The following is a 27,189-nucleotide window of genomic DNA, read 5'->3' as shown; positions in this document are numbered from 1 at the left end:
TGGTTCTTTTCTATTTGTGTTGTGTTTGGTGTGGTGGTTTGTTGCATTTCAGTCTAGTGAGTAGCATTGGGTTACGAGGTCAGAGTTTGCAAATGGAACAGAGGCTGCAGGAATTCGACCATCTTCCTGGTTCGCTACAGGATTCAAAGTTCAAGCAGCAAATCAGGTTTTCTTTTACTGGGAGAACAAATAATTGTTTTCTCAGGTTTTGCTTTTGCCTTTATAGTGCTCCAGCATACACAAAAAAGCAAAAGATGCTGGTGGTTGGCACTCCTGGTTTCCAGGATGGGGTTCAAATCCCTGCGGCATTTGCTTGCTATTCCAAATCAATCCCTATGGAGCACAATTGTTTCACTAATCCTCACTGATTTGCTGCTTTAGTAATAATTTGAGATGTTCTAATGTCCTCAGTACATTCTGAGTGTGGTGGGATTTGTAAGTAATACTTGTAATTGGGTTCAGGGGAAGAAGGCACTTGATGTAACTGGGTTGGGGTTGAAGTCTTCTGTTAAGTGTCTTGTACTTGTGTATTTTAACTACTGTAAATTTTGCTGTAAAATCAATAAAAAAGCCTGTACCATCTTTGAGTGTTTATTTCCTGATGCTGGATAATTGACAAACTGCATCAGAATGCTTTTCACAGCTATTTGTGCACAGGTATTGCAATAATTACAAAAAACATTTAACTGTCCTTTTACTGCATAAATCAAAATTACAGCAAGACACAATCTTATTTAAGGTTGTGGTCCAATAGTCAAATCATGCACTTGTGAAGACAGCAGCTCTGCTATGTACTGGCTGGTTAGGGCATATCAGGCATCATCACAGCAGTGTCTGCATACACCAGACAATATGTCAAAAATTACACCCTCATAGTGCCCTGCACCATTAACTCAGTCAACTTTTCGGGCACCAAGTTTCAGTGGTCCTTTGGCAGCCTTCCTTTCTGCTCGCTTTGCTTCAATTTCCTTCTTCCTCTCCTCCCGCTTCTTCCTGGCGAGATCAGATTTACTTAATCCTGGATGGGGAAGGCCAGAGCCAAATGTCAGTTACCCTAATTCCTAGTGTCCTGGCAACTCACCATTGCACCACACACTCCAATTGATCTCAATCTGGAACCCACAACCACCACAGCTTGGGGTGAGGTAGAGATCAGCTACATGCATTACTACACATTCAACATCCCTCCACTCAACTTCCTAGGGTGATCTGTGTACTCCATTGAAGCAGTCTGTACATTTACCTGATGATGCTCCCCTCACTCTCAGGCATTCAGACCTAATGGGATGATGACAACTTGAGACCAAGTAGTACTCTTTTTTTCAATACAGAGAAGTGAGGGAATGATGTGGGAATTCAGGATAACATTGACTGCTGGGATCAAGAGGATGGAGTTGGACTAATGCTGGTCAGGAGGGTTTAAACTAGTTTTGCAGAGAGGTGGGAACAAGAGCACCATGTTAGTAAGGGAAGGTTTGGACCAGAAGATAGATGTCATGGAAATCTAAATAATAGATAGTTTGAAGTCTGTATATTTTAATGCTAGGTATATTATGGGTAAAGGTAATGAACTTCCCAAAGCATAGATCAGAGTGGTCAGCTATGTGCAGAACCAAAGGAAATGGAGATTTTAAATAGGGTTTTTGCATCTGTATTTACTAAGGAAACTGGCATGAAGTCTATGGAATTAAGGGAAACAAGTAGTGAGATCATGGAAACAGTACAGATCGAAAAGGAGGTCCTTGCTGTCTTGAGGAAAATTAAAGTAGATAAATCCCCGGGACCTGACAGGGTGTTCCCGCGGACCTTGAAGGAGACTAGTGTTGAAATTGCTGGGGCCCTGGCAGAAATATTAAAAATGTCGCTGTCTACAGGTGAGGTGCCGGAGGATTGGAGAGTGGCTCATGTTGTTCCGTTGTTTAAAAAAGGATCGAAAAGTAATCTGGGAAATTATAGGCCGGTAAATTTAACGTCGGTAGTAGGTAAGTTATTGGAGGGAGTACTAAGAGAATCTACAAGCATTTGGATAGACAGGGACTTAGTAGGAAGAGTCAATATGGCTTTGTGTGTGGTAGGTCATGTTTGACCAATCTATTGGAGTTTTTTGAGGAGGTTACCAGGAAAGTGGATGAAGGGAAGGCAGTGGATATTGTCTACATGGACTTCAGTAAGGCCTTTGACAAGGTCCCGCATGGGAGGTTAGTTAGGAAAATTCAGTCGCTATGTATACATGGAGAGGTGGTAAATTGGATTAGACATTGGCTCAATGGAAGAAGCCAAAGAGTGGTAGTAGAGAATTGCTTCTCCGAGTGGAGGCCTGTGACTAGTGGTGTGCCACGGGTTCTGTGGTTCTATGTAGGACTACAAATGTAGCTATTACAAAAATTGGTTGGGAGGGGGCACAAATAGGTGATTACCGTGCCAGGTTTTCTAAGTTTTGGAAAAGGGAGTTGGTGGGGGGAGAGATGCACGTACTAATCATGGATAATTTCACAGCTGCTCTCAGGAGAGACATAATGGAGGGTTCAGACATAGTCCATTTGGGTGGAATAAGAAGAGTGCAATCTCATTGATGCCACTGGAACGGATAAGTCAACAGATTTAAGGAGAGGTGTAAAAATAAAATACAGTTTTATGGTGGATTTTTACTTCACTAACATAAACTGCGACCTTCAAAGATAGATGCGGCAGAAGTGTATCCAGGAATGTTGCTCAAATGAGAGGAGGGGCTGTACGGGACCTGGTGCTGGGTAATACGCCTGCCGGATGACCAGTTAGGGAACAGTGATCACAACTCCTCAACTTTCTGGATAGGTGATCGGTACTGTCATTGCGGGAGAGTTTTAAATTGGAGAAGGCAAATTATGAGGGCATTAGGCAGGAACGAAGTAGTGTTAATTATGAACACCTTTTCTCTGGCAAGTCCTATATTAGAACTTTGGACGTCCAGAGAGGTGGTGAATTTAGTCAAGAAAACAAAGGAAAAGCAAGTAAATCCTCAGAGGTTATGAACAAACACAACATGACGATTATAAAGAAACCAGAAACGAACCCAAGAAGGGAATTAGGAAAGGCAGGAGGAGCCATGAAAAGTCCTTGGCAAGTAGGATTAAGGTGAATCCCAAGGCATTCTATACATACATTTCGAGCAAGAGGATAACTGGAAGAGGTTAGAACCGCTCCTGGGTAAAGGGGGTGGGGGGCCAGTTGCCTGGATGCACAGAATGTCAGTGAGGTACTGAATGAGCACTTTGCTTCTGTATTTACCAAGGAAAAGGATATGGAGGACCAGGAGATCAGTGCTGACTGCATCAAAATGTTACGGCTTTTAGAGGTCAAGGAGGAGGTTGTGTTGGGTCTCCAAATGATTATTAAGGTGGATAAGTTCCCAGGGATTTACCCCACGTTATTGAGGGAGGCCTTTTTCCGTGTCCTTCCTAGGCACAGGTGAGGTCCTGGAGGACTGATGAGTGGCTAATGTTGTACCTCTTTTAAAGGAGGGAACAAGGAAAAATCTTGGAAACTATAGACCGGCGAGTCTCATGTCAGTTGTAGGGAAATTGCTGCAGAAAATTCTTAGGGATAGGATATATGAATATTTGGAAGCCCATGGCCTAATTCGGGAGGACCAGCATGGCTTTGTGCAGGGCAAGTCGTGTCTTACCAGCTTGAGTTTAGTAAGGCATCTGACAAGGTCCCTCATGGGAGCCTAATACAGAAGATTAGGATGCAAAGGGTCCTCGGCCAACTGACTGGATTCAGAACTGGCTTGCACATAGAAGACAAAGGGTATGGTCAAAGGACATGCAAGCTGGAGGTCTGTAATTAGTGGAGTTTCTCAGGGATCTGTACTGGGACCTCTGCTGTTTGTGATGTAAATAAATGGCCTGGATGAAAATGTAGATTGGTGTGTTAGCATCTTTGCAGATGATACCAAGATTGGTGGAGTTGTGGATACTGTAGAAGACTGGCAAAGAATACAGCACGGTATAGATATGAGCAGAGAATGGCAGATAAATACGAGTTGTTGCACTGAGTGATTGAGAACAAAGAGCCATAAATTATCAGTTGTCATTTGCAAAAGGGGGCAATAAATGGATGCTGGCTTAGACCAGAGCCAATAAAAAGGTGTTGAAGGTCAGTCATTTAGTGCATAGCCAATAATATTGAAATGCAACATTTGAACTACTAAGGAATGAATACAAAAGTTGACGCTTTGGGTGTGCTGGCAGTGATAACTTCAGAGAATAACCATCGCAGATACAAGGGTGAGTGACCCTGTGTGAAATACATGGAGAGTGGATCAGGACTATGAGGAACTCCTGGCCTGCAGAGACTTGTCTATTTTTCTTTTCTCTATTCTCTTACTATTCAGAAAAGTAAGGGAAAACTAGCGGGTGTACACACGGGAAGTTAGTGTACAAATTCACGTACTTGTTACTTCAGACAATACAAGTATTGTTTCTCTCTGATCCTTGTTACACAAGAGATGCCAGACCCTGGAATCTAGAACAACAACTTGCTGGAGGGACACAGTGTCTGTGCATGAGAAAGGAACTTCTGATGTTTTGGGTGGAGACCTGGCACCCGAGAGGTAGTGAACTGACCTTGATCCAAGTCAACCGACTCCCAGTTGCCCTCTGTGTCCCAGCTGCCGGCAATATCGGTGCTCCAAGTGTCCTCGGCTTTCTGAGAAGACAAATTAGGGATGCGTTGAAAACTAGGTTGGCCCAAAGTGTGTTACAAAGGAAGTTATCCAGAAAGACCACAATTGCAATGCAGCAGCAAGCTCCTGGTGTTGGAGGATTTGGTTTGTGGGTAACTTCGAGCTTCACCTCCTTATTTCATTTTGTCCATTTGGTTAACTCAGCTACAGAACCTTGTTCTGCAACAACAGTAAACCTGCCATTAATATGCCCAGCACTCTCCGTCCAACTGAACCACTAACCATAAGACACAGGAGCAGAATTAGGCCATTCAGCCCACTAGGCATGACGTCAGCCAGTAGAGCACGAAAGGTTTAAAAAGAAGACCGCCATATCCAGCGGACAGCGGAGTGAGAGGCAGCAGAGTGATAGGGCTTAGGCAGTAACAGGACGAGGCGAGGTAGGTCTACCTGTGTAACTTGCGGAAAGGAGGAAATAGGTGTGTGAGGCCTTTTTTCTGTGCTCGGTGTCAGATGTGGGAGGTCCTGGAGTCTCCCAGCCTCCCGGACGGCCATATCTGCACCCGGTGTGTCGATCTGCAGCTCCTAAGGGACCGCATTAGGGAACTGGAGATGCAGCTCGATGACCTTCGTCTGGTCAGGGAGAGTGAGGAGGTGATCAAAAGGAGTTATAGGCAGGTGGTCACACCGGGGTCACAGGAGACAGACAAGTGGGTCACAGTCAGGAGGGGGAAGGGGAAGAGTCAGGTACTAGAGTACCCCTGTGGCTGTACCCCCTGCCAATAAGTACTCCTGTTTGAGTACTGTTGGGGGGGACAGCCTACCTGTGGAAGCAACAGTGGCTGCGCCTCTGGCACAGAGTCTGGCCCTGTGGCTCAGAAGGGTAGGGAAAGGAAGAGGATGGCAGCAGTGAGAGGGTAGTCTATAGTTAGGGGGTCAGAGAGGCAATTCTTTGGACGCAGGAAAGAAACTCGGATGCTAGTTTGCCTCCCAGGTGCCAGGGTCCAGGATGTTTCGGATCGCGTCCAAGATATACTCCAGTAGGAGGGAGAACTGCCAGAGGTCATGGTACATATTGGTACCAATGACAACAGGTGCAGGAGTAGGCCATTTGGCCCTTCGAGCCAGCACCGCCATTCACTGTGATCATGGCTGATCTTCCACAATCAGTATCCAGTTCCTGCCTTATCCTCATAACCTTTGATTCCGCTATCTTTAAGAGCTCTATCCATCTCTTTCTTGAAAGCATCCAGAGACTTGGCCTCCACAGCCTTCTGGGACCCCTTTGTTCTTATACTCAATTCCCCTTGTTATGAAGGCCAGCATGCCATTAGCTTTCTTCACTGCCTGCTGTACTTGCATGCTTGCTTTCAGTGACTGATGTACAAGAACACCTAGATCTCATTGTGCTTCCCCTTTTCCTAACTTGACTCCATTTAGATAATAATCTGCCTTCCCGTTCTTACCACCAAAGTGAATAACCTCACATTTATCCACATTAAACTGCATCTGCCCACTCACCCAGCCTGTCCAAGTCACCCTGCATTTTCATAACATCCTCCTCACATTTCACACTGCCACCCAGCTTTGTGTCATCGGCAGATTTGCTAATGTTACTTTTAATTCCCTCATCTAAATCATTAATATATATTGTAAACAGCTGCGGTCCCAGCACTGAACCCTGCGGTACCCCACTGGTCACCGCCTGCCATTCTGAAAGGGACCCGTTAATTGCTACTCTTTGTTTTCTGTCAGCCAGCCAATTTTCAATCCATGTCAGTACTCTGCCTCCAATACCATGTGCCCTAATTTTGCCCACTAATCTCCTGTGTGGGACTTTATCAAAGGCTTTCTGAAAGTCTAGGTACACTACATCCACTGGCTCTCCCTTGTCCATTTTCATAGTTACATCCTCAAAAAATTCCAGAAGATTAGTCAAGCACAATTTCCCCTTCGTAAATCCATGCTGACTCGGACCAATCCTGTTACTGCTATCCGGATGTGTCGTAATTTCATCTTTTATAATTGACTCCAGCATCTTTCCCACCACCGACGTCAGGCTAACCGGTCTATAATTCCCTGTTTTCTCTCTTCCTCCCTTCTTGAAGAGAGGGACAACATTAGCCACCCTCCAATCCACAGGAACTGATCCTGAATCTATAGAACATTGGAAAATGATTACCAATGCGTCCACGATTTCTAAAGCCACCTTCTTAAGTACCCTGGGATGCAGACCATCAGGTCCCGGGGACTTATCAGCCTTCAGACCCAACAGCCTATCCAACACCATTTCCTGCCTAATATAAATTTCCTTCAGTTCATCCATTACCCTAGGTCATTTGGCCACTATTACATCTGGGAGATTGTGTCTTCCCTAGTGAAGACAGATCCAAAGTACCTGTTCAACTCGTCTGCCATTTCCTTGTTCCCCATAATAAATTCACCCGCTTCTGTCTTCAAGGGCCAAATTTTGGTCTTAACTAATTTTTTTGCTTTTCACATACCTAAAGAAGCTTTTACTATCCTCCTTTATATTCTTGGCTAGTTTACCTTCATACCTCATTTTTCTCCACGTATTGCCTTTTTATTTACCTTCTGTTGCTTTTTAAAAGTTTCCCAATCCTCCGGCTTCCCAGTCGTCTTTGCTATGTTATACTTCTTCTCTTTTATTTTTATGCTGTCCATTACTTCCCTCGTCAGCCACGGCCTCCCCTTACTCCCCTTAGGATCTTTCTTCCTCTTTGGAACGAACTGATCCTGCACCTTCCGCATTATTCCCAGAAGCACTTGCCATTGCTGTTCCACTGTCATCCCTGCTAGGGTATTGTTCCATTGAACATAGGTAGGAAAAGGGAGGAGGTCCTGAAAAAAGACTACAGGGAGTTAGGAAGGAAGTTGAGAAGCAGGACCGCAAAGGTGTTGTGGATAGTGTGGAGGGCTGTCAGAGGTTACAGCGGGACATTGATAGGATGCAAAACTGGGCTGAGAAGTGGCAGATGGAGTTCAACCCAGATAAGTGTGAAGTGGTTCATTTTGGTAGGTCAAATATGATGGCAGAATATAGTATTAATGGTAAGACTCTTGGCAGTGTGGAGAATCAGAGGGATCTTGCGGTCCGAGTCCATAGGATACTCAAAGCAGCTGTGTAGGTTGATTCTGTGGTTAAGAAGGCGTACAGAGCATTGGCCTTCATCAGTTGTGGAACTGAATTTAGAAGCCGAGAGGTAATGTTGCAGCTATATAGGACCCCATTTGGAGTACTGTGCTCAGTTCTGGTCGCCTCACTACAGAAAGGACGTGGAAACCATAGAAAGGGTGCAGAGCAGATTTACAACGATGTTGCCTGGATTGGGGAGCATGCCTTATGAGAATAGGTTGAGTGAACCTGGCCTTTTTCCTTGGAGTGACAGAGGATGAGAGGTGACCGGATAGAGGTGTAAAATATGATGAGAGGCATTGATCGTGTGGATAGTCAGAGGCTTTTTCCCAGGGCTGAAATAGTTGCCACAAGAGGTCACAGGTTTAAGGTGTTTGGAAGTAGGTACAGAGGAGATGTCAGGGGTAAGTTCTTTACGCAGAGAGTGGTGAGTGTGTGGAATGGGCTGCCGGCAACAGTGGTGGAAGTGGATACGATAGGGTTTTTTAAGAGACTTTTTGGTAGGTACACGGAGCTTGATAAAACAGAAGTCTATGGGTAAGCCTAGTAAGTTCTAAGGTAGGGACATGTTCGGCACAACTCTGTGGGCCGAAGTGCCTGTATTGTGCTGTAGGTTTTCTATGTTTCTATTATGTGCAATGCTACCTGAAAGGAAACATCAATAAAGACTGAAAGAGTTCAGAGAAAATTTACAAGGAGCTTGAGGACCTATGTTATAGGGAAAGGTTGAATAGGTTAGGACTTTATTCTCTACAGTGTAGAAGACTGAGGGGAGATTTGATTGAGCTATTTAAAATTATGAGGGGTATAGATGGGGTAAATGCAAGCAGGCTTTTTCCACTGAGGTTGGATGGGATTACAACCAGAGATCATCAGCTGAAGGTGATAGTTGAAAAGTTTAAGGGGAACATGAGGGATAACTTCTTCACTCAGAGGGTGGTGAGAGTAGAACGAGCTGCCAGTGGAAGTGGGTTTGATTTCAATGTTTAAGAGAAGTTTGGATAGGTACATGGATGGCTATGGTCTAGCTGCAGGTCGATGGGACAAGGCAGAATAACAGCAAGGACCTCTTTCTGTGCTGTAGACTTCCACGACTCTCTGACTAGGATGGACAATAGGCTTGAAAGTCTTTTCCAGTGACCTCATTTTTAGATTGTAAAGTCCACACCTCCCTACTTTACAGGAGGTGCTGGTGGCAGCCCACAAGTGTCACACTTCCGCTGCCAACAGAGCATGCCCACAGCTTACTAACCCTAATCTGTACGCTTTTGAAATGTGGGAGGAAACCCACACGGTCACAGGACAGCAGCAGGAATTGAAGCCCTCTCGCCGGCACTGGGAAGCATTATGCAACCATGCCACCTGCCAGACTGCGCTCAGGACAGGAGGCAGATCGGCAGTGGGTTTGAAGGAGAAATTTGAAGAGGGAGGGGGAGTGGGGAAGGATGGAGAGGGGAAGATCAAGATTACACATTTCATTCACCTGACCAGCAGCAGTTGCTTGAGGGACGGTGGTGAAGTTGTCCTGCCTTCTCCCACTGCCTGTTCCATCCCAGTTATACTCACTGGCCGGCCGGGTGTCCCGCCAGCTCGAGGAGGAACCCTTGGCCTTCTGGCCGGTACCTGCTGCCGTGTCGTTGCCCCACTCGGTGCTCCAGCTGTCTTCTCCGGAGCCGTGCCCGTGCGGTACTGCGGCTGTGGACGTCCAGCCCCCATTCACGTTCCAGTCTGCTGTGTCCCAGTCAGAGGCAATGGGATTCGTCGCTGTGGTCCCAGCTGCAGCGGTACTCTGCAATTGGTAAACTAACAGTAACCAACTTGGCTGCAAGTGTAACTCACTGAGAGGAGGGATCTCCATTTCTATCACACACTTCACTCAACTCTACTCTCCCCAACACTGAACTACAGCAGTCACTTTGAAGGAATCATCATCTCGTTCTTGATATTTCTTTTTTTAATCATTTCCTATCATTATTTTGTGTCTTTCTTTCGTATTTGCGTATTTGGTTGTTTGCCCGTCCTGTTGTGTGTGCTTTGTTTTCACTGATTCTACTGTGTTTCTTTGTATTTACAGCAAATGCCTGCACGAAAATTAATCTCGGGGTTGTATATGGTGACATATATGCACTTTGATAATAAATTTGCTTTAAACAGCCGGGTACAAGATAAAGATCAGTACAGTTGCTGGTCTAATGCTACTGGTGATGAGAAATGATATTACTTGTGGAAACAGAAATAGAAAACCTACAGCACAATACAAGCCCACAAAGTTGTGCCAAACATGTCCCTACCTTAGAAATTACTAGGCTTACCTATAGCCCTCTATTTTTCTAAGCTCCATGTAGTTATCCAAAAGTCTCTTAAAAGACCCTATCATATCCACCTCCACCACTGTTGCCGGCAGCCCATTCCACACACTCACCACTCTCAGAGTAAAAAACTTACCCCTGACATCTCCTCTGTACCTACTCCCCAGTAAATTAAACCTGTGTCCTCTTGTGCTAGCCATTTCAGCCCTGGGATAAAGCCTCTGACTATCCATACGATCAATGCCTCTCATCATCTTATACACCTCTATCAGGTCACCTCTCATCCTCCGTCCCTCCAAGGAGAAAAGGCTGAGTTCACTCAACCTATTTTCATAAGGCATGCTCCCCAATCCAGGCAACTTCCTTGTAAATCTCCTCCGCAACCTTTCTATAGTTTCCACATCCTTCCTGTAGTGAGGCGACCAGAACTGAGCACAGTACTCCAAGTGGGGTCCTATATAGCTGCAACATTACCTCTCGGCTCCTAAATTCAATTCCACGATTGATGAAGGCCAATACACCGTATGCCTTCTTAACCACAGAGTCAACCTGCGCAGCTGCTTTGAGCGTCCTGTGGACTCGGACCCCAAGATCCCTCTGACCCTCCACACTGCCAAGAGTCTTACCATTAATGCTATATTCTGTCATCATATTTGACCTACCAAAATGAACCACCTCACACTTATCGAGGTTGAACTCCATCTGCCACATCTCAGCCCAGTTTGGCATCCTATCAATGTCCTACTGTAACCTCTGACAGCCCTCCATACTATCCACAACACCCCCGACCTTTGTGTCATCAGCAAATTTACTAACCCATCCCTCCACTTCCTCATCCAGGTCAGTTATAAAAATCACAGAGAGTAGGGGTCCCAGAACAGATCCCTGAGGCACACCACTGGTCACCAACCTCCATGCAGAATATGACCAGTCTACAACCACTCTTTGCCTTCTGTGGGAAAGCCAATTGTGGATCCACGAAGCAAGGTCCCCTTGGATCCCATGCCTCCTTACTTTCTCAATAAGCCTTGTATAGGGTACCTCATCAAATGCCTTACTGAAATCCATGTACACTACATCTACTGCTCTACCTTCATCAATGTGTTTAGTCACATCCTCAAAAAATTCAATCAGGCTCATAAAGCACGACATAACAAAGCAGTCATTTTAATTAGCCCACACAGTAACATAAAAGAAGAAACCCCTTACACTTGAATAAAGGAACAACATCCGCAACCCTCCGATGCTCTAGAACCTCTCCCATCCCCACTGATGCAAAGATCACTGCCAGAGGCTCAGCAATCTCCTCCCTCACCTCCCAGAGTAGTCTGGGGTACATCTCATCTGGTCCTGGCGACTTATCCAACTTGATGCTTTCCAACGGCTCCAGCACATCCTCTTTCTTAATATCTACACGCTCAAAAAAACATCCAGCGAGTGGATTTAACAAGATGTTTTTGCTCACAGAACAGCCACTCGCTGGATGTTTTTTTGTTTTTGGCACCAGTCTCTGTAAACTCCAGAGTCTGTTGTGTGTGAAAATGAGGGCATAACTTTTAAGGTGATTGGAGGAAAGTGAGGTGGAGATGTCAGAGGTAGCTTTTTACACAGAGGATGCTGGGCGTGTGGAACGCACTGCCAGTACAGGCAGGTACATTTAAGGTTATTATGGAGGGCTATGTGTGAGGGAAGGTTTAGTTCAATCTCGAGGAGGTTAAATTTTCGGTACAAGACTGTGCTGTTCTCAGTTCTGTAACACAAGAGGGCTTAACTCCATAGTGCGAGGGAGGAACTGCTTGGGGAGTATTATGGAGGGAAGTGCAGGGAGGAGGGACAGGATGCCTGAGTCTGCTTGCTGCCTGTGTTCCCTCCCACCGAGCTCCCTGTGCACCCACCGTGCCCACGGCAGCCTTGGTCCTGCTGCTCTGACCCAGTGACCACTCGGAAGCACCGGCCCAGTCTCCCTTCTCGTCGGGCGCCTCAGACTTCCCCGGCTCCTGCGGCGAACCAGAATGGGAGGACGTAAGGGAGAGTAAAGTGAATCTGCTGCCCCTCTCGCTCACCTGACTGGGAATAAACCCTCAGTCCCACCCTCCAGAAGCTGACATCGGGACACCCACCTCCAGGCTGCCCCAGTCCTCGTCGTCCCACCTCTCCTCCTCTTCCACCTTCGCCTCCTCCTCGTCATCAGCCTCTTTGCTGGGAGCTGGTGCAGCTGGAGTGCCTGGGGATTTGGATTCACCTCCTGACAAAACAAAAAGCAGACATGTCACCGGCGGGGAGGACACAGACCTTCGCGTTCAGAGCTGAAGCAGGCCTCTGCCTGCTGCCCCCGCTACTGGCCCACACCGACCCGCCATTCCCACACCTCCCTGTGGGAGTCAGCCTGCAGTCTCTGCTCTCAGGAGGCTAGGGCGGGGTGGGGGGGATGACCTGTGGACCGAGAAGGGGTGAAGGACGAGGGTCAGGTGGAGCCAGGCAGGGGAGGGCAATTGACGTGTTTTTGAAGACCAGATTCTCCAGGCCGGTTTGAGTTACAAGAAGCTGGAAAGGCTGGGACTGTTTTCCCTGAAGCGAAGTCGATTGACCGGTGACTCTACAGAAGGGTATAAACTGAGGGGTGTTGATAAAATGGGTGGCCACACTTTTTTACCCTAGGTAGAGGAATCTAAATCAAGAGGGCACAGGTTTAAAGGAAGAGGGGAAAAATTTTAAGGGCATCTGACTGGAATCAGGATTTGAGTCCTTTTAAATCTTTCTCGTTTCACTCCACGACGTCACACGCCTGCGCAGTCCTGACTCTTTCGACGCCAACGAAAAAAAACCAAAAAGTTTTAAAAAGGCTTCCTCCACACTCGTGCTCCAAATCTCAATCTTCTTTCTTCCATCTCTTTCTATGTTATCGTTTAAAGTAATTGGATGGATATATGGACAGGAAAGGAACGGAGGGTTATGGGCTGAGTGGAGGTCAGTGGGACTAGATGAGAGTAAGAGTTCGGCACGGACTAGAAGGGCTGAGATGGCCTGTCTCTGTGCTGTAATTGTTATATGGTTATATGGTATATGGAACAATCTGCCGGAGGATGTGTTTGTTCAGTTTTGTTTATTTTTTTGTGTGGGAGGAGGGATTTGGGGGTCGATGTGCCTGATCCGTTTTGCTGGGTTTTTGTGTGGGAGGAGGGATTTGGGGGTCGATGTGTCTGATCCATTTTTGTTCGTTTTTATTTTTGTAGGGAGGTGGGACTTGAGGGTGGATGATCGTTCATGGTTTCATGGTTACCCAGAGAAGAAGAATTTCAAGTTTTGATAAAAATGAATATTCTGTTGAGGCAGGTACAAGGACAACATTTCAAGGACACTTGGACAGGAACTGTTGGGGCAAACGGGATGAGCTTGGATGGGCATCTTGGTCGGCACGGACGGGTTGTGTTGAAGGCCGTGTTTCGGTGCTGTGTCACTCTGTGACCCAATGGGTTAAAGAACTGGAGCTGCAACTCGACCTTCGGCTCATAAAGGAAAACTGGGGAGAAGATAGATAGGAGCTACAGGGAAGTAGTTGGTTCTTTAAGGCTGTTATAAGCTCCCACCACCTATGAAATGGTCTCAATGTGCACCTCTGACAACCAAGTCCAGCTCCTGGCCTTCACGTGTGGCTTAGCTACTAAGGCTGCTAGAACTGTTTCTACTGACAGGAGAAGGGGCAAAGGAGGGGTGCTGGCGCCTCAAAACGAGTTGCTTCGGGCAGATGGGGCTCATTAGCTGCGGTTGGCAGCTCATCTAGGAGAAGGAAAACTTTGATCTCAAACCTCTGCTGCCTTGCGTCAGATCAGACCCATTTACCCCCCGATCCCTCCTCTCGCATAAAAACCCTACAAAGTTTCGGGATTAAACCCCACGGGCAAAGTCTGGAGCTGGAGTCGCTAAGGCTGTCCCACATTGGGTTCTATGCTGACTGGCAATTTCCACAACGCCGCTGGTGCCGAACTGTATCAATGCCTGCTGTTCCTTGGGGATCATCAGCTGCGTGGAGAGGGGGAGCCTGCTGTATGGGCAACAGTCTGCTCCCCATATCGTACTGCCCAGGCTGGTTGTGTATTAAGACAACTAAGGCACAACATCCATGGTCGACCCTAACCAACAGAGGCTTCAGACAGGGATGTGGTCATCCCCAGGTCTCCGGAGCTCTGGCTGAGAAGGGAAGGGGGCAGAGGCGGAAGTGTAGTGGTTGTTAGTGGAGTAGATAGGAGAGTCTGTGGACACAACAGAGAGACCCAGATAGTATGTTGCCTCCTAAGTGTCAAGGTCAAGGTTAGGGAGGTCTCGAATCTTGTCCATGACGTTCTATGGGGAAGGGGGAGCAGACAGACGTCTTGGTACATAGTGGTACCAATGATATAGGAAGGAAAAGAGAGGAGGTCCTACAGAGAGAATGTAGAGAGCGAGGTAGAGAGTTGAAAAACAGGACCTCCAGGTTAACGATCTCGGGATGGTTGCCGATGTCGCGCACCAGTGAGGGTAACAATAGAATGATTTGGCGGATGAATGTGTGGCTGAGGGACTGGTGCAGGGGGCAGGGTTCCACATTTATGGATCATTGGGATCTCTTCTGCAAAAGATATGACCTGTACAAAAGGGACAGGCTACTCTTGATCCCGAGGGGGACCAGTATCCTTGTGGGCAGGTTTGCTAACGGATTTATAGACAATAGGTGCAGGAGTAGGCCATTCAGCCCTTCCAGCCAGCACCGCCATTCACTGTGATCATGGCTGATCATCCACAATCAGTACCCCATTCCCGCCTTCTCCCCATATCCCTTCACTCCGCTATCATAGAGGGCTCTATCTAACTCTTTCTTGAAAGCATCCAGAGAATTGGCCTCCACAGCCTTCTGAGGCAGAGCATTCCACAGATCCACAACTCTCTGGGTGAAAAAGTTTTTCCTCAGCTCCGTTCTAAATGGCTTGCCCCTTATTCTTAACCTGTGGCCTCTGGTTCTGGACTCCCCCAACATCGGGAACATGTTTCCTGCCTCCAGCGTGTCCAATCCCAAGATTTAAAGTAATATCAGAGGAATAAGAAGAGGAGTGAAAGGGCTGAAGATAGGGATGTTGGTTTACAAGCAGAGCAGAGGTACTGTACAGTGAGACTGACAGGAAGGACAGGCAGACGACAGGGCAAAATTGCTGTCAGTGGGATGAGTTGCAGTGTAACGTGGGGACAAAATTGGAAAGGGTGTTGGGTGCAGGACTGAAAGTGCACACAGTATAAGGAATAAGGTAGATGAACTTGTGGCGCAGTTAGAGATTGGGAGCTATGGTGTTGAGAGCATCACTGAGACTCGGCTGAAAGACAATTGCAGTTGGGATACACAATCTATCGAAAGGACGGGCTGGTAGGCGGAGGAGGAGAGGCTCTGCTGGTAAAAAATGAAATCAGATCTTTAAATAGAGAGGACATAGGAGCGGAGGCTGTAAAACTGTTGTGTATAGATTTAAGGAACTGCAAGGGTAAAAAGACCCTGATGGGAGTTATATACAAGCCTTCGAACAGTGGGCAGGATATGGTCTAGAAATTACAGCGGGAAATAAAAAAAGCATGTCAAAAGGGCAATCACGAGGAAATCTGCAGTTGCTGGAAATTCAAGCAACACACACAACGCTCTGTCCGCCACAGAAAGCAGGATCTCCCAGTGGCCACACATTTTAATTCCACATCCCATTCCCATTCTGATATGTCTGTCCACGGCCTCCTCTAGTGTAAAGATGAAGCCACACTCAGGTTGGAGGAACACCACCTTATATTCCGTCTGGGTAGCCTCCAACCTGATGGCATGAACATCGACTTCTCTAACTTCCGTTAATGCCCCACCTCCCCTTCATACCCCATCCCTTATTTATTTACTTTTTTTTTATTTCTCCCCATTTTTCCCCCTCTGTCCCTCTCACTATAACTCCTTGCCCATCCCTCTGGGATCCCCCCCCCACTTTCTTTCTCCCTCGGCCTCCCGTCCCATGATCCTCTCCCTTCTCCAGCCTCATATCCCCTTTGCCAATCACCTGTCCAGCTCTTGGCTCCATCCCTCCCCCTCCTGTCTTCTCCCATCATTTTGGATCTCCCCCTCCCCCTCCCACTTTCAAATCTCTTACTAGCTCTTCCTTCAGTTAGTCCTGACGAAGGGTCTCGGCCTGAAACATCGACTGTACCTCTTCCTAGAGATGGTGCCTGGCCTGCTGCATTCACCAGCATTTTTTGTGTGTGTTGCTCAAAAGGGCAATGTTACATTAGCTATGGGGGATTTCAATATGCAGAGGGATGGGGAAGCCAAGTTGACGCTGGATTCCAAGGGAGAATTTGTGGAATGTCTCCGAGATGGCTTTTTGGAACGGCCTATGTTTGAGCACACTAGTGGATCAGCAATTCTGTATCGGGTGTTGTGTATTGAACTGGATTTGATTAGGGAGCTTAAGGTAATGGAATCCTTGAGTAACAGTGATCATAATGCGATCAAATTCACCCTGAATTTTGTGAAGGAGAAGCTAAAGTCAGATGTATCAGTATTTCAGTGGAGTAAAGGAAATTACAGAGGCATTAGAGAGGAGCTGGCCAAAGTTCAGACGACAGTTTTAAGGTGCTTGGAAGTAGCTACAGAGGAGATGTCAGGGGTAAGTTTTTTTTTTACACACAGTGGTGAGTGTGTGGAATGTGCTGCTGGCAACGGTGGTGGAGGCTGATACGATAGGGTCTATATAGACCTTAGAAAAACAGAGGGCTATGGGTAACCCTAGGTAAATTCTAAGGTAAGGACACGTTCGGCACAGCTTTGTGGGCCGAAGGGTCTGTATTGTGCTGTAGGCTTTCTATGTGCTATGTTCTATGACATTAGCAGGGATGACAGCAGAGCAACAATGGTTGGAGTTTCCGGGGCAATTCGAAAGGTGCAGGGTAGAGGCAGTCCAAAGAAGAAGTGATATTCCAAAGGCAGGATGACGCCACTCTGGTTGACGAGGGATGTCAAAGCCAACATAAAGAGAGAGCACATAAAAGAGCAAAAAATTAGTGGGAAGGTACAGGATTGGGAAATTTTTAAAATCCAACAGAAGGTACCTAAAAAAAAAATCTATGGGTGGGGGGGGGGGTGGAAGATGAAATATGAAGGTAAGCTAGCCAATAATATCAAAAATGATACCAATGGTTTTTTCAGATATATAAAGAGTAAAAGAGAGATGAGGGTAGATATTGGACCACAAGAAAATGACGCTGGAGAGATAATCCTGCCTGAGAGCTCTGTTGGAACTCTTTGAAGAAATAACAAGCAGGATCGACAAAGGAGGATCCGTTAATCTTGTGTACTTGGATTTTCAGAAGCCCTTCGACAAGGTGTCACATGTGAAGTTGCTTAACAAGACAGGAGCCCAAAGTATTACGGGGAAGATTCTAGCATGGATAAAGCAGAGGCTGATTGGCAGGAGGCAGAGAGTGGGAATGAAGCCAGCTTTTTCTGGTTGGCCGCTCGTGGTGTTCCACAGAGTTCTGTGTTGAGACCGATTCTTTTTACATTGTCTGTTAATGATTTGAATGATGGAACTGCTGAACTTTGTTGCAAAGTTTGCAGACGTCATGAAGATAAGTGAAGAGGCAGGTCGTTTTCAGAAAGGGGCTACAGATGGACTTGGACAGATTAGGAAAATGAGCAAAGAAGAGGCAGATGGAAGTGCATGGTCATGCACTTTGGTAGGAGGAAAGAAAGCACTGGCTATCTTCTAAATGGAGAGAAAATACAAAGAAACCAGGGTGCAAAGGGATATGGGAATCCTAGTGCAGGATTCCCTAAAAGTTGGTTTGCAGGTCCAGTCTGTGGAGAGGAAGGCAAATGCAATGTTAGCGTTCATCTCCAGAGGGCCAGCAAGGATGTAATGTTGATACTTTATAAAACATTGGTAAGGCCTCGCTTGGAGAACTGTGAGCAGTTTTGGGCCCCATATTGAAGAAAGGATATGCTGACATTGGAGAGGGTTCAGAGGAACTTCACAAGAATGAAAGGCTTACCATATGAGCAGCAGTTGACAGCCCTGGTCCGTACCTGCTGGAATATGGAAGAATGGCGGGGTGGGGGGGGGGGTGGGGAGAGATCTCATTGAAATGTATAAAATGTTAAAGGGCCTAGATAGAGAGGATATTAAAAGGATGTTTCCTTTGGTGGAGGAGTTGAAGACCAGAGGTCAGAGCCTCAAAATAGAGGGACGTCCATTTAACACAGAGATGAGGAGAAATATCTTTAGCCTGAGAGTGGTGAATGTGTGGACTATAGAGGCCAGGTCACTGGTTGCTAGGCCCTTGATTAGTCGGGCTGAGAAAGCAGGAGAAAGGAGTGAAGAGGGAAATAGATCAGCCATGTTGAAATAGCAGAGAAGACTCGATGGGCTGAATGGCCGACAACTGCTCCTCTCTCTCATGGTCTGATGGAGCTCCCTGAACTGCCGAGTTTGACCAGGCAATTTTCCTGATTCCAGAGTGCAGTTGTTGCCGTCCGCCACACAGCCCCAGTTCCAGGGCTGATCAGGGGAAAAAAACCATTGAGTTTTCCCTCTCTGAAGGAGAGGGCAAAGTGTGTTATGTGTATGACAGACAAAGCATCTCCGCCATTACCCTGGAAAGTCACGCACCATGACTGTAACCGGTCAACAGAGTAAACAGACACATGAAAATCTCACACACACACACAGTAACGGAACAATCAGACACAGGAGAATCACACACACACACCGACTGTAACCGGACAATGGAATAATCAGACGCAGCACAATCACACACCGACTGTAACTGGAGGAGTGACCACACACCACCTACCTCCTTCAGTGCTGGGGGCTGCTTCAGCCGGCTGACCCTCTGCCGACTGACCTCCGGCTACCTGGTTCGTTCGAATGAACTTGGATGTGAGAGTGGAGACCCCTGAGACGGCCCAGCCAGCCCAGCCTGCCCCCAGGGCAGCGGCTGGGGTTGTCGGGGCCGGGCTGGTGTCCTTTTCTTGGTGGGGTGGATGGATAAGGGGGAGGTTGGGGGGGGGGAAGGGAGGGGAGGGGAGAGACAGATAACATGATTAGGGTTAGCGAATCCCTGAGACTTACTGTATTCAGATGGCGGACTGAACAGCGAGCAGGAAACGGTGGTTCCACATGCAGCCTGCCCCTGGACAGGAGGGGAGCTCAGGCCCTCTGATGTCTGCAAGGAGATTGTGTGCTCTCTCTGTGACCATGTGGGTTTCCTCTGGGTGCTTTTCCCATAGTCCAAAAACATACAGCTCCTCAGTTAATCGTTCACATGTGTGTAACAGGGTGGCACGGCTTTGGGAACGTGCAGTGAGAGAGGCTGCAGGTTCAGGAGTGGCCTTGCACATCCTTGGTAAATTCAGTCACAGCAATTCATTTTAAATTTTAACTTAAAGAAACAGCATATCACCAGGTCCTTCCGGCCGCTCAACTACCAACTAAACCGGCCGATTTCCCTCACTAACCGGTACGTCTTTGGAATATGGAGCATCTGGAGAAACTGAAGTGATGCAGTCACAGGAAGGACATAACAACTCCTTACAGATAGTGGAGGGAAATGAAGCCTGGTCAGGGCACCACAAAGCGCTGCCTAACCGCGACGGTACTGTGTGCTCAGTCTCAGGCTCACCAACGAGCCCTCGGCGAAGGGATCCTGGCTCCCACAGCTGGAGGGAGTCCTGAAGCTGCAGTGTAGCTCCCCAAAGACATATGCATGGGGTTAGGGATGACACCTACAATCCAGTGACTACAGAAACTTGCTCCTGGGAGTGGCAGAAGCCGTGGGGGGGGGGGGGGGAGGGTGACATACAGAGCTCCATTTCCCAGGGCTGGGGAATCAAGAACCAGAGGACACAGGATTAAGGTGATAGGGAGAGATTTCTCATGGGTTTAAGTCTTCAAGGATGTTGCCAGGTAGAGGTACGTCTCTACCAAAGGAGGTGTAAGGCTCTTCTTCCCTCCACTAGCCTGCAGGGCAAGGTGTGACACCTGCTTAGCCCCCCGACCAGGGACACATGACGCCATGGGAGCAGGTGGTGGATGGTCGTATGAGCAGCCGGTGCAGATCACAAGTCCTGGTTATGTGACCACTGACCCAGGCAATCTCTGAAGAGTATTGATAATGGCTGGGGTCACCCTGTCTTGTAAAGACACTGCCCAGAAGAAGGCAATGGTAAACCAGTTTGGTAGAAAAATTTGCCGAGAACAATGATGGTCAATGGATCTTGATGGCCCATGATACAACACAGTATATAATGATCATGACGTTGTCTAGTGCAGAACACAAAACATTTGTATCAATAGACCAGAACTGAACACAATAGGGGGCCTGAGTTAGAGGGAGAGTTTGGGCAGGTTAGATCTGTACTCAATGGACCAGGACTGAACACAATAGGGGGCCTGAGTTAGAGGGAGAGTTTGGGCAGGTTAGATCTGTATTCATTGGGGTGTAGGAGTCTGAGGTGTAAGGTTATAAAATCATGAGGTGCAGAGCCTTTTTCCCAGGTAAGGAGAACTTAAAAACCAGAGGGCATAATTTTAAGGTGACCTTATGAATTAGCCGCATTATCAGACCATTTGGGCCATCGAGTTGGCTCTGCCATTTCATCACGGCTGATCCAGTTCCCCTCTCAACCCCAATCTACTGTCTTCCCCCATACCGCTTTATGTCCTGACTAATCAAAAATCTTTCAACCTCTGCCTTACACACATAAAGACTTGGCTTTCACAGCTGCCTGTGGCAGTGAATTCTGTAGATTCAATGTTCTCTGTCTAAAGAAATTCCTCCTCACCTCTGTTCTGAAGGGACGTCCTTTTATTCTGAGGCTGTGTCCTCCGGTCTTACTCTTCCACTATAGGAAGCATCCTCTCCACATCCAGTCTATCTGTGTCCTCTGGTCCTAGACTCCCCCACTATAGGAAACATCCTCTCCACATTCACTCTATCTGTGTCCTCTGGTCCTAGACTCCCCTACTATAGGAAACATCCTCTCCATGTTCACTCTATCGAGGTCTTTCAATGTTCAATAGGTTTGAACTAGGTCACCTCATTCTTCTGAATCCTAATGAATACAGGCCCAGAGCCATCAAATGCTCTTTATAGCCGTTCAATCCATGAACCATTGTCGTGAAACTGTTTGAGCCCTCTCCAGTTTCAGCACACTGGTGCTTTACGAAGCCCCAACACTACATCCTTGCTTTTATATCCTCGTCCTCTCAACAAGGATAGGAGAGGCGTAGAGCAGGGGTTCTGAACCTCTCTTATGTCATGGAGCAATACCATTAACCGAGTGGTCCGTAGAGCCCAGGCTGGGATGCCCTGGTTTAGAGGGATGTGGGCCAACGTGGGTAACTGTGAGCAGCGCCAATGGCTCAGAGAGCTCGTTTCCAAACTCTGTGACTGTGATGCCCACATCCTTGTGAACAAATCCAAAATGCCGAAGTGCACTCACCCACATCCTCAGCTCCGGACGGATCCTCTGACACTGTTTCCAGTTTTGTCAGGAAACACCGGATAGCTTTGAAGGCCTGGGAAAAAAAAATTAGAAATAACCGAAATGAACTTCAGGGCTCTTGATACAATTCGTTGTAAGGAAAGAGTTAAACGGCATTCCTCCTTGCCAAATAAAATGGAAATCTTAAGACAAAATAGGGTCAATCTGGAGTGGGATTGTTTGGAAAACCAGTCCATAGCAATATCTTGAGCATTAAGAAGAGTCCGCGTCTACAGCCATAATAATGGATAATGGTGAAAATCATGTTTGTCTGGGTAAAGTGAGATCCTTATGCTAGTGCAGGTACCAAAGGCATGGAACAGTACCAGTGTAAGGGAATAATAACAAGCAATTCCTTTGTGCAGTGGAGAGTTTTATCTTGAGCTAGTTGACAACTGGGGCCAGTGTAGGGGGGAAAGGAAAGGGGAGGTAACAGGCAGTGGGGGGACGAGGCGAAGGGGGAAGAGGCGAAGGGGGGAAGGGGCGAAGGGGAAGGGGAAGGGGCGAAGGGGGAAGGGGCGAAGGGGGAAGAGGCGAAGGGGAGAAGAGGTGAAGAGGTGAGGGGGAAGAGGCGAAGGGGGAAGGGGCGAGGGGGGAAGAGGTGAGGGGGAAGGGGCGAGGGGGAAGGGGGAAGGGGTGAGGGGGGAAGGGGCGAGGGGGGGAAGGGGCGAGGGGGGGAAGGGGCGAGGGGGGGAAGGGGCGAGGGGGGGAGGGGCGAGGGGGGGAAGGGGCGAGGGGGGGAAGGGGCGAGGGGGGGAGGGGCGAGGGGGGGAGGGGCGAGGGGGGGAAGGGGCGAGGGGGGAAGAGGCGAGGGGGAAGAGGCGAGGGGGAAGAGGCGAGGGGGGGAAGAGGCGAGGGGGAAGAGGCGAGGGGGGGAAGAGGCGAGGGGGAAGAGGCGAGGGGGAAGAGGCGAGGGGGAAGAGGCGAAGGGGAAGAGGCGAAGGGGGAAGAGGCGAAGGGGGGAAGAGGCGAAGAGGGGAAGAGGAATAGAGGGTGGGAGAGCATTACCAGAAGTTTAAAAAAAATCAATGTTCATGCCATCAGGTTGGAGGCTACCCATATGGAATACAACCTGAGTGTGGCTGCATCGCAACAGTAGGGGAGGCCATGGATGGACATATTGGATAGGAATTGGAAGTGGAAGTGGCGGACAGAACGCGGGCGCTCGGTAAAGCTGTCCCGGATGGAGCAGGTGCGGGCCCTCGGTGAAGCGGTCTCGGATGGAGGGAGCGCAGGCCCTCGGTGAAGCGGTCGCGGATGGTGGGAGTGCGGGTCCTCAGCGAAATGATCTTGGACGGAATGAGCGCAGGCGCTCGGTGAAGTGGTCTTCCATGGAGGGAGAGCAGGCGCTCGGTGAAACAATCTCGGATGGATGGAGCGTAGGCGCTTGGAAAACGGTCTCGGATGATCGGAGCGTAGGTGCTCGAAGCGGCCTCCCCATAACAAATTTTAAGATAATTTTTGTTACATTTGTGTGCGACTATTCACCTCCCCAAGCACAATTTGTTGAAAATTCTATTGCATTTCTTTATTTTCCTGTAAATGCCTGCACGAAAATGAATCTGAGGACAACATATGGTGATATGTACAAACTTTGATAATAAATCTGGGTTAAGAGGAGGACAGAGCTACAGAGAACTGGACAAACTCTTCTTTATCTTTAATTCCGAGTGTCCCAGGTCTCCGTGTGTCCAGAGAATGAGTCTTGCCACTCACCCTGGTCCATGACGATCTGTCCCTGACCCTGACTGTGTCCCTGGTTCTACACTCCGCCCCCACACACTGAATCCCATCCAGATTCGCCAGCGTCAAACCATCGCCAAGAACACTGCACATCATCTCCTTTCCTCTTGACACCCCCACTCCCCTCCAGCAGCCTGAGCATCCTCCCCACAACTCCTCCACCCCGAGGAGGGGGTCCTTGCTCTCACCTGATCACGGGACGTTCCTGTTGAGGTCTACCGTCCAAGGGCTCAGCAAGAATCCCCTCCATCCCCTCAGCCGCTGAGCAGTCTCCGTCCCACCCACCCACACCCCAAGAAAGGGCTCTTGCTGACCTGATCACAGATGTTCCTGTCAAGGTCTGCCTAGCCCACCGCCAGGAGAGGATCCTTGCTCTGACATGATGATGGACGTTCCTGTCGGGGTCTACCATCAGCTGGCTATTTATTTACATGTAGGGTGTGGAATAGGCCCTTCTGGTCCTTCGAGATGTGCTGCCTGTAAACCTCTACACTAATCACAGGGAAATTTACAATGACCAGTTAAACTACCAACCGGTACGTCTTATGACTGTGGGAGGAAACGGTATCGCCCAGAAGAAACTCACATGGTTCACAGGGAAGACGAGAAATTCTTTAGATTGGACTTTGAACTCCGATGCCCCAAGCTGCATTAGGGTCAGGATAACCACAATAAGAACCACCTCCCCCCCCGGCCAAACTTCTTCTCAACCCCCAACCATTCTCACCCCACCTCCCCCAAGACAAGGACAAGGGTCCTGACTGCGACCTGATCACGGACGTTCTTGTCGGGGTCTGCCGTCAGGGGGCTCAGCACCACCAGGATCTTGCAGGCGCAGTCGGAGATCGAGTAGTAATTGTGCGTGGCTGCGAAGCCCAGTACTCCGGCGGCACGGGAGGGGGCGAACGGGTCCCTCGTCGCCCGCGAGAAGGCCGAGATGAGGACTCTCTGCCGCGTCTGTAGAAGGAATCGGTTACGTGGTTAACCCGAGGCAGGAGGAACCGTTGGCGACCCCAAGAAACTGGGAAAAATTTGTATCGCAGTCATTCAGGTAGCAGACCCACTGGGAGGTGGCGATGGGAAAGTGGGCAAAGATGGAGGTTAGAAAAACAGATTAAAAACAGTACCTACCCCTCCACCTATCTTTGTATCATCCACAAACTTTGCCACAAAACCATTAATTCCATTATCCAAATCATTGACAAACAATGTGAAACGTAGCGATCCCAATACTGACCACTGAGGAACACCACTAGTCACTGGCAGCAAACCAGAAAAGGCCCCTTTTATTCCCACTCGCTGTCTCCTACCTGTCAGTCAATCCTCTATCCATGCCAGTATCTTTCCTGTCACACCACTGGATTTTATCTTGTTAACTAGCTTCATGTGTTGCACCTTATCAAACACCTTCTGAAAATCCAAGTAAATGACATCCACTGCCTCTCCTTGTCCACCCTGCTTGTTACTTCCTCGAAGAACTGGAAGCTGCAGTTTGTTGACTGAAAGGCACACGGGAAAGAGACCCTGATGGAAGTTATACACAGATCTCTGACCAGTAGCTAGGATGAGGGCTTTAAGTTACAACAGGAGACAGAAAATGCAAGTCAAAAGGACAATGTTATGATAGTCATGGGGAAATGCAATGCAATTATACAGGCAAATTGGGGAAAATCAGGTTGGTGCTGATTTCAGATCCCAAGAGAGTGAATTTGTAACAAGATAGCTATTTACAGCAGCTTGTGATTGAACTCAGTAGGGGATCAGCTATTCTGGATTGGGTGCTGTGTGATTTGATCAGGGAGCTTAAGGAAAAGGAACCCTTAGGAGCCAGTGATCATAACATGATAGAATTCACCCCACAGTTTGAGAGGGAGAAGCTAAAATCTGATGCAGTGGAGTAAAGGGAATTACAGAGGCATGAGGGGAACTGACGGGAAGGGGACACCAGCTGGGGTGATGACAGAGCAGCAATGGCTGGAGGTTCTGGGAGCAATTCGGAAGGCACAGGATAGATAATTCCCAAAGAAGAGGAAATATCCTAAAGGCAGGATGACACAGCCATAGCTGACAAGGGAAGCCAAAGCCAACATAAAAGCTAAAGAGAGGGCATATAATAGAGCAAAAATTAATGGGAAGGTAGGGGACTGAGAAGCTTTTAACAATGAACAGAAGCCAACTAAAAAAAAAGCTAGAAGGGAGAGATGAAATATGAAGAAAATAACTACTCAATAATATCAAAGAGGATACCAAAAATGTTTTCAGATATATAGAGTAAAAGAAGTGAGAGTAGATAATGGACTGCTGGAAAATAATGTTAGTAATGGGGGACAAGGAAATGGCAGACAAACTAAATAAGTATTTTGTATCCGTCTTCACTGTAGATGACATAGGCAATATGCTGGCAGTTTGAGAGTGTCAAAGGGCAAAAGTAAATGCAGTTGCTATTACTTGGGAGTATGTGTTTAGGAAGCTGAAAGTCACCTGAACCAGACTGGCTGCATAACAGAGTTCTGAAAGAGGTAGCTGAAGAGTAATGCTCTTTCGGGAATCACTTGTAAACTGCAAATGTCACTCCATTCTTCAAGAAGGAAATTATAGGCTCATTAGTCTGACCTCAGTGGTTGGGAAGAAGTTGGAGTCAATTGCTAATGATGAGGGTTTGGGGTACTTGGAGGCACATGATAAAATAGGCAGTCATCAGCACAGTTTCCTTAAGGGAAAATCTTGCCTGACAAATCCATTGGGACTCTGTAAGGAAATAACAAGCAGGATAGACTAAGATGTCGTGTACTTTCATTTTCAGAAGACCTTTGACACGGTAGCACATGAGAGACTGCTTAATAAGAGCCCATGGTATATATAGAAAAGATGCTAGCATGGGCAGAAGATTGGCTGACTGGCAGGAGGCAAAGAGTGGGAATAAAGTGACCTTTTCTGATTGGCTGCCAGTGACTAGTGGTGTTTTACAGGGGTCTGTGTTGGGACCGCTTCTTTTTATGTTGTATGTTGTATTTGGATGACAGAATTGATGGCTTTGTTGCCAAGTTTGTGGATGATACGAAGATAGGTGGAGGGGCAGGCAGTGCTCAGGAAGCAGGGAGTCCGCAGGACTTATACAGATTTGGTGAATGGGCAAAGAAGTGGCTGATGGAGTACAGTGTGATGTATGGCCATGCACTTTGGTAGAAGGAATAAGAATGTTGACTATTTTGTAAACGGAGAAACTTCAATCATCTGAGGCACAAAGGGACTTGGGAGTCCTCCATGCAGGATTCCCGGAAGGTTAACTTGCAGGCTGAGTCGGTGGTGAGAAAGGCAAATGCAATGTTTGCACTCATTTCGAGAGGACTGGAATATAAAATCAAGGATGTAATGTCCAGGCTCGCTTGGAGCATTGTGAGCAGTTTTGAGCTTTTATCTGAGAAAGGATGTGTTGACATTGGAGAGGGTTCAAAGCAGGTTGACAGAAATGATCCTGGGAATGCGAGGTTTATTGTATGAGGAGCTTTTGATGGCTCTGAGCCTGTACTCGCTGCATTGAATATTGAAAGGCCTCGATAGAGTGGATGTGGGGAGGATTTAAGAACAGGGGGCACAGCCTCAGAATAGAGGGGTGTCCAGTTGGAATGGAGATAAGCAGGAATTTCTTTAGCCAGAGGGTGGTGAATCTGTGGAATTCGTTGCCACAGGAGGCAGTGGAGGCCACATCACAGGATGCATTTAAGGCGGAGTTTGATAGATTCCTCATAAATCAGAGCCTGAAAGGTTATGGGGA

At 47.8% G+C, this 27,189-nt stretch overlaps 1 protein-coding gene across 2 annotated transcripts in view; it reads right to left on the bottom strand.

Annotated features, from left to right (window-relative positions):
• Window positions 1–577: 577 nt before the first annotated feature.
• The window catches only part of scyl1 (SCY1-like, kinase-like 1), a 65,605-nt gene continuing 38,993 nt past the window's right edge, over window positions 578–27,189 (bottom strand). Inside the window, exons 11-18 of one of the 2 annotated variants that reach the window (XM_063036419.1) lie at window positions 24,183–24,371; window positions 21,630–21,705; window positions 18,980–19,156; window positions 12,253–12,377; window positions 12,028–12,129; window positions 9,307–9,612; window positions 4,608–4,689; window positions 578–1,018 (exon numbers count right to left, since the gene is read on the bottom strand). In XM_063036419.1, the coding sequence (XP_062892489.1) occupies window positions 894–1,018; window positions 4,608–4,689; window positions 9,307–9,612; window positions 12,028–12,129; window positions 12,253–12,377; window positions 18,980–19,156; window positions 21,630–21,705; window positions 24,183–24,371 (1,182 nt within the window). In that variant the 3' untranslated portion in view covers window positions 578–893. The remainder of the gene's footprint in view (window positions 1,019–4,607; window positions 4,690–9,306; window positions 9,613–12,027; window positions 12,130–12,252; window positions 12,378–18,979; window positions 19,157–21,629; window positions 21,706–24,182; window positions 24,372–27,189) is intronic. The other variant, XM_063036420.1, reaches the window with a different exon arrangement.

Source organism: Mobula hypostoma, chromosome 30 (genome assembly GCF_963921235.1).
Source record: "Mobula hypostoma chromosome 30, sMobHyp1.1, whole genome shotgun sequence".
Lineage (NCBI taxonomy): Eukaryota > Metazoa > Chordata > Chondrichthyes > Myliobatiformes > Myliobatidae > Mobula > Mobula hypostoma.
Note: the sequence above shows the minus strand (reverse complement) of the source record. Positions and strands in the feature narration are given on the sequence as shown.